Source organism: Opisthorchis viverrini, assembly GCF_000715545.1.
Source record: "Opisthorchis viverrini unplaced genomic scaffold opera_v5_162, whole genome shotgun sequence".
NCBI classification, from domain to species: domain Eukaryota; kingdom Metazoa; phylum Platyhelminthes; class Trematoda; order Opisthorchiida; family Opisthorchiidae; genus Opisthorchis; species Opisthorchis viverrini.
Genome location: NW_008751818.1, coordinates 911,062 through 918,470, shown reverse-complemented (window position 1 = coordinate 918,470; position 7,409 = coordinate 911,062). Strand labels below are relative to the sequence as shown.

General features: G+C 44.8%; 2 protein-coding genes across 2 annotated transcripts in view; one reads left to right on the top strand and one right to left on the bottom strand.

The window, feature by feature from the left end:
• The window catches only part of T265_07214 (hypothetical protein), a gene marked incomplete at both ends in the record, with an annotated part of 14,179 nt that overhangs the window by 3,920 nt on the left and 2,850 nt on the right, over positions 1-7,409 (bottom strand). Inside the window, 3 exons of the mRNA XM_009172670.1 lie at positions 1,741-1,849; positions 1,896-1,966; positions 2,009-2,160. Of these exons, the coding sequence (XP_009170934.1) occupies positions 1,741-1,849; positions 1,896-1,966; positions 2,009-2,160 (332 nt within the window). The remainder of the gene's footprint in view (positions 1-1,740; positions 1,850-1,895; positions 1,967-2,008; positions 2,161-7,409) is intronic.
• The window catches only part of T265_07213 (hypothetical protein), a gene marked incomplete at both ends in the record, with an annotated part of 27,239 nt that overhangs the window by 18,366 nt on the left and 1,464 nt on the right, over positions 1-7,409 (top strand). The window lies entirely within an intron of this gene.

The following is a 7,409-nucleotide window of genomic DNA, read 5'->3' as shown; positions in this document are numbered from 1 at the left end:
CCAAAGCAAGATTTTGACAACTTCACTAACCGATAAGAGCCATTAATTGACACTCAACAGGGCTCTAGTGTGAAAATCCGAAGAGGATTGACTTACTGATTGGTTCCCCGTCTGCCTTATAACCTGGCCAATTTCGTGACCTGCTCACTTGGCCTGGTGAAGCCTTTGTGTCAAAAGCGAAACGTTGTCCAAATAAAAACTATGGGTTGTTTATCAAGCTCTTCCGAAACGATGACTTCTCAATCGGTTCCAAACCTTTTTCAGTTGATTAGGAGTTCCAGCTACTACCCGGAAGGCCGCTTATTCGAAAATCTAAAGTTTCGTGAGATGCGCACCGCTGGTTATCCTCAATTGGGATGAAACAGCTGTACAGTCCTTCCAGGCTTTTCAACATTGATTGGCTCCACTTAGTGGCGAAATCTCCACCAAAATTCCAAAATCTTCCCACACTACCAACAGAGTACAGGTTGTCTGGCGTGATAGAATGCAGCGCTCATGTGAAGTAGTCAGGTTTGCCCTTTATCAGACTGATGACAGGTCCGTGGTTCGAACCGGACCTCGGCATCTCGGTTTCCTCTGTCTAGGCTTGGCCACCTCTTAACACTCCGTCGGGTGTTAGAGCAACGCCACATGTACAGACGACCCACAGTCTTGGTGTTCCTTGAATTCACGGCGCGTTGGATTCTGTCGACCGGTCAGTGGTGTGATCTACACCAGCTCTACATGGTATCCCACAGAAGTTTGTGAACATAACCCGATTTCTATTTTCACATACTTCTGGACGTGTATGTTTGGCTCTCCAAAATCTTCCCTACAAAAACTGGTATCCGACAAGGGTATCCACTCTCTTTGTTCTTATTCAACTTCGTCATTACTAAAGTAATGAAGCGAACGCTGGAAGGTCCTCAAAACCCCGGTGTTCAAATTGTCGCTGGGGAGAACTCTACCGATCTGGAGAACGAAGACAACATTGTCTTCATTTTGAAGACCAAAGCGGAGCATAAGCCCTGTTGAATAGACTCACCACGGTCATACCATCTTCCGGAACGCGCCTTGCAACTTCGAAGCGCTTCAGAACGTACAGTCTCTGAACATCGTAAAATTCAGGGAGAATCATCAATGGTTGTGGAGAATCTTACACACCTCGGTAGTTGAATTAGTTGTGACAGAATTGTGTCTGATGAGATCAGTGCACGAATCTGAGGCCAAAATTACCTTCGCTAACTTGCATCACTTGTGGCGTCAAAAAGACATCACTAGATCTTGAGAGTTGCTTGTGCCAGGCTATGGTAGGAGCTGTGTTGCTCTATGTGTCAGAGATATGGCCTTTGTGGACAGATGATGTGATGCAAGAAGCTAGACAAGTCTTCAGGCTTGGCTCTCCTAATCCAACCGATAAAGTTTTTATATTAACTCAGATTCACTTTGAATCATATATTTTCCAGATGCATGATGATAGTAATAAGACATTTCGAGCCATTAACGTGTACGGCACCCTAGGGGTGAACTTTAAATCTGAAGCTGCTTATATTTATTTCGGAAGCTTTTGGATAGAGGCCAGTCCATACGTCACTTCGCTGTTGAACTAAATGGCTGAACCAGCATATAAAAGATACAAATTATTGAGGTGAGCGTTCATTATTTCTGGTAATATGTGCTCCCACTCGCTCATTGCGTTTCCCAGAGATTTAACAACGAACGACTGTATTCATTTTTGTAGGTTAAGCTGCATACACTCACCTTGTGCACAGTCACGAATACTGGTAGAAGTTTCTCACTGAAAAATGGAGTTGTGACCTCCGTATCTTTCGGCGTCAGTTGTCTGGAATTCATAGGGTCTAGGAGATGGCTGTGGGTTGGGAAAATTACTGGAACATCAAGAATGGTATTCTTACGTTGCATCAATGAGGGCTGCTTTGATTGCAAGTGAAGCAGCGTCCAGAAAATTGCCTCCGCCTTCTAATAGCTACAGTGTGCACGTTAAACAACAGGCAAACCTAATACTCACAAGAAGGTCTATATAAACAATCCAGCACTGTCGCCCGGACTGAATGCACAAACGTCTTAAATCCAGGGCGTCGGATCGGTAGGCAGACCGCAGGGTGATTTTTAAGTTTTCTGCAATCTCGTTTGCACCTTTATCCGTAGAGGCATATGTAGCTGTGGGATAACTACAAAGAGCAAACAGATCAAGCGGAACAAATTCAATAAATCGAATCCTTGCATACGGTTTGCGTGGTTGACAGGCAACCGAAAGGGGCTAGCATAATCAACTAATTCCAACAACCGCAAACTGAATGAAATTGAGTAAACTGATAAGTCATTGTGAACGGTGTACGTCCATAATATGGTTTCGAAAGAAAGATACGGTAACCTGAATCGCCACCTTCCATCAAGCAATACCAACAACAACAAATTAGTAGTAAAAACTGGCGCATAGCTACCACACAAGCATGAGGAACAGAAAGGCTGCAAAAAACCTCGGAAGGCACCACCATGAACAAGGTGTCTAGGCCAACAAGCAATACTGAACTAAACAAACCTAAGACTAAGATTCCGTCAACGACACTGACACAGCATCTTTCTTGAAACTTATAACACAAACCCAGTGTACGACGGCATACAAGTTGTAAGTACGTAACCTGGCTATGAAGTGAAGGTATACTCATCAATGAGATAGACTAGGCGCCGTTTCCAGCAAGATTCAAAAGCACGTGCAACTAAACTACGAAGGCGCAAATTGCTTTCATTCGAACAGTGTGTGAGATTACCTCAGACCATGCGCATGTATCGCCTACTTATCTTAATGGTTGAATTTTCCTATCGCGGGTCACAGACGCCCACGCTTTGAACTCCGTCTGCACAACACTATTGGAATCTTAGGAGACTGATTCACCGCGAGGCCAAACTAAGGTAATCAAAACTGTCAACTGTAGCATCGGTAGAGACATCGGTCATCGATTCACGCATTTTACTTCGATACCCGAAGACAGCACAGGGTCGGATACAGTGAAGTAATGTCCCGTTGTCTTCAAAGGACCCAGTATGTTTCGGATTGGATGTCTTGGATTTCGGTCTACCATGGACATTCCTACCCCTGTAAAATGTCATGTTATTCAAGCAGTTTGCGAGGAAGTCCTGTTTATTGATTTATTGCAGTGGTGTACGTTTTTCCAAAACGGTCAGTGGTCTTGTAATGATACGGAATATTACACTATCATGTTTATAGTCCTCAACCAGATCCGGTGCCACCACAGTGGTACTTGTGAAGCTTTTAATGACCCTGACCGGAAGTATGACAACGGTGCCATAAACCGGTCCCCGGATGTTTGCCATAGAGATGGGCATCACAACTGGTTTCAACGTTTACAGATAGTCTATTTTGTGTCAGGCACGCTGGCATAAGATGTCACCTGCTAATTGTGCTCCAGCGACAACCAAATTTGCACTGTAAACCATTATCTCATTCAAGCGAACAGGCTTTATACGTTGTTATTGAGTAGCGAGTAGAGGAAATCCTCCTCCGGATTGGAGTTGCGAGAAAATGAGATATTATTGGGCAGAAAACAGCCATTTTTAGAGTGAAAAAAACATTAGTTACGGGTTAATGTGGCTTCCTAGCTGTATTTTGCCGGAATGACGCCTAGTGCATGGCTGGGAGGTCGATGTCTAAATGTTGCCTTTATGTGAGGAGTTGCCATCTAGTTTGATTGAGAACAGTTAAGTGAAAGATGGTCCTTATAAAAATGATCTCTCTATGCAAAGGTAGACAGATACGTAAGTTCGAAAAGTTACTTCCCACGAGCTTATTCCAGTGATTTTATTGCAAAGCGTGCATTGCCTGCTGGCTATTATTGCATGGTAAATTTATCAAGCAGACCACAAGGGGAACAAGAGCGTTGTTTGCTAGAGGGTTCGGATTTTGTGGCGGATAAAAGTGCTATAACTGCGGAAGAAATAGTTCCTGGTGTTTAATCCGTTTCAAAAATTTCCTTCGATGGAAGCTACGTGTGCAGTTTTTGACAGTCCTTAGGTGCCAGCAGCTCGGGCTTCAAATATTGCAACAGCAGAGCGGAGAGCGTTAAGTATCCCAACACGGTGGACAATATAATGAGTGCGAAGGTGGATAGGCGTAAGGCCACTTGTCGTAACTAAAAGTAGTTATCTACAAAATGTCAAGTAACACCTAACTTAATGGCCCTACTGACAGTTCGATAATGGGGATATCATGTCTATACTGAAAGAGTGAAGTTGAAGTTGATAGGTATTTGCATTACATGATAAGTCATTTAGGGCTAGGTGAGTTGCATCACATGCACCCTAAACTGACGTTCCAACGATGTCTTGATGACCCACAAAGCAGAGTAATAGAAATTAAAAAATCGTTCAGCTGTAACCTTTTCGATGCCTGGCTGCCATGCTGCCCGATGGAAGCACGAAGGCTGGGATACTGCTATGTGGCCCAAGCCCAGACAGGGGAAGTCGAGATGCAAAGGTTGGGTTTGAACCACGGACCTTCTAGTCAGTAAATTCGCGCCCTAAACACAGACGGGTAGTGAGCGGGCTAGATTCTCAACCCCATGAGTTGGCCAGATTCTTGGCAGGTATTCTAACTTGATTGAGGATTCGAGTACTCATACTAAGAATTCATATACAACTGATCCAGACGTTATATGGTCGACACATCCTAGGGAGTTGTTTTCGCTCCCGTCAAAATGACCGAAACCGCAAGCTACCTTTGTGAACTGCACAAGAAAACAACCGCCAGTGGCTGTACACGGCGAAATACAACAAACATTTTTATTCGCTTTTTCTCCAGTGAGATAGGTGTTGATCGATGTACGTGGAGATTAGAAAAAGTATCAAGATTTTAGCTAAAACAGGCAGATTTCGGTCTCCCACTACCAACTAATTCGTTTGTGATTAGGCATAGTGGCCAGCTAATTTCCCTGCTGTCGTGTGCAACATACTAGGCACTGCAAAAGGTACACCGAGCATAAAATGAAAGAGAGCTGACCTCTGGATCAGAAACGCGTCATGCTTGACGTCAATATTAGAGTCCGAGTTTCCTATAGTCATGAATCACCTACAAAAAACAATTCGGCTTCACTGAATGGCTATCGCCAGATCTACATGGACTGGCCTATGCTGGCCCGCGATATCGCATAACAGAACCGCTGTAGCCTGGGCTAGTTCTTATCTTCAGTTGACGTGGTGAACCGCAGCGCAATGTATTCAGGGTGCAGATGCGACAATTTACAAGAGGACTTCAACTTTAATCCGAGATACAGCCAGATATTCCGCAAAGAAACTTTAATAAAACCACCTGTATCTAGAACAGCGCTCCTTTAGCTACCAGCTGCGGACAAGGATTTACTGAATTTGTATCCACATGGCGCGCGCTCGAATGGTTTTCATCCTGCCCTGAGACCAATAGCAACATAATCACTCGGTCATTAGAGAAATCAGACATCGGTGAGCACCCGCCAGCACAAACCGTATCACTAGGTCTGCATCAGATGGCCAGAGTTCAAGGTTCGGTTCTGTCGCGGATATTCATTCTCAATACGGCCCAGTAGGAAGGAAAGGGTATAGTACACCTCGTTCGATATGCACCAATCGAGACGGAAGGACGACCGCCCGAAAGAGAATGGCGCAGATACAAATATGATCGAGTCTAACCTGGCAACAAAATAACCGATACCAGTTGGTCACAAGTCACGGACATCATGAAGCAAAATTTAGCTAACTGGTTTCGTATGCACCAGTTCTAAAGCACGTGAGGTCAATCAAGATGGAAAATTAAGCGTGGAAACGGAATGGCGTGGTTTCCAATGCGTGGCGGATTACCATTCAACATTGATTTCGATTCTTCCTTCGTCCGGTCTGTTTGACAAGGGCTTTCCAACTTCCATTTTGACACAACCCAATACATGTGTTTCTCCCTGAGGAATAAAAGGATATACGACGAGAAAACTTGTAAACTGTACGATGCGTACGCTAGCTGAACCACTAGCATGACTGAGTATACTCGTCTCGATTTCCAAAGGTCTATATTCATTTGATGCACGCCCGTCTGTGCGGCAACCCAGCTAGAAAATATATAGGATATTTGATATATGTCATAATTACCTCTGCACCTTGGATGATGTAAAATCTTTCAAGATCGCTGAGCAAGATAGTGTCCATAGCTTCTTAAGGCGATTGGCTGAAAAGTAAAACGTAGGCATAATTCAGATGACACCGGCTGTCCAACGCTAAGCTCGTAAGCGAAAACACGCCACTCAATGGCACTTAAGTGCTGACCAGATGGTCAGAAAAGATAGGACCACAGTGGACTCATGTTCACCAACAGGATTGACATGACAGTACCTCCTACTTCGATGAATACTAGAATGTCTCTTCGACAAGCTGGGAGCAAGAGCTGTAGCAGAGCTTTCTGCGCTAGGGTAAAGTCTTCCCGTCTGTTTTAAACAGCGTTTGAGTAGGCAAGTAAATCTTCATTTTAGGTGGAGTGAATGCTCGAGGTATCCAAATATCTTGCTCAACTCCTATTATAAGATGTTGGCATAGCATGGTGATTGTTGTGATCATTAATGTCACTTACGGTCGTTACGAAACCTAAGAGTGACGCGCGTACGCGTGCTGAAAGCCACTGGTCAGTCATCTATATTGATTTAGTTCAGTGATTGATTATTACTCACTTGGATGGTCAGACTTCGAAAAATTACTAGTCTTCATGTTTTAGTAAAAAATGATAATAAACGACCAGTTGTACTACCCTTTAAGGGCCTATCTGCCATGCCACCCAAAGGAAGTAGGTGGGCTGAGATACTGTCAGTTTGCCGGCACGAAGACACTGGACACTACCGTGGTGCGACTGTTTGCGCACCTCAGCGACCCATTGGGCTATACTGGGTGTCCCCGCGACCCTCAGAGTCTCTCATACCAGGTTGGTCAATGGCTAGGCTGGCAAACACAGTCTCCTGGCCCTCCAGGTTGGGAGTTGGAACATGTGGCGCCTGGTTCCGAGAAAATGGTAGTGCGTTCGCACTCCCCGCCAAACACCGCTATCTTGCGTCTAGGCTTTTGAGCCAACGGCTTTGGCTGAGGACCCTAACCGTCTCCTGTCTGGATGTTGGCGCCCTAACAGTATCTCAGCCCATGTAATACCATGACTCTTAAAACTAACATGCCACATCGGCCGTCGAGTGGTACCATCAACCGGATCGCCTTACTTGCTGCATACAGTAGGGCGGATAAGCGAAAACGGGCAACTGCTGACGCCTCCCTTCTTTCTCTTTCACATCTTTTTTTTCCTCTTCCTCTCCCCACCCTGTTAGTAACTGTCCTCTTATAAACCCAGCACTGAGGACTAATAACTCCGTTCGTCATGCATCAGTTTTGCG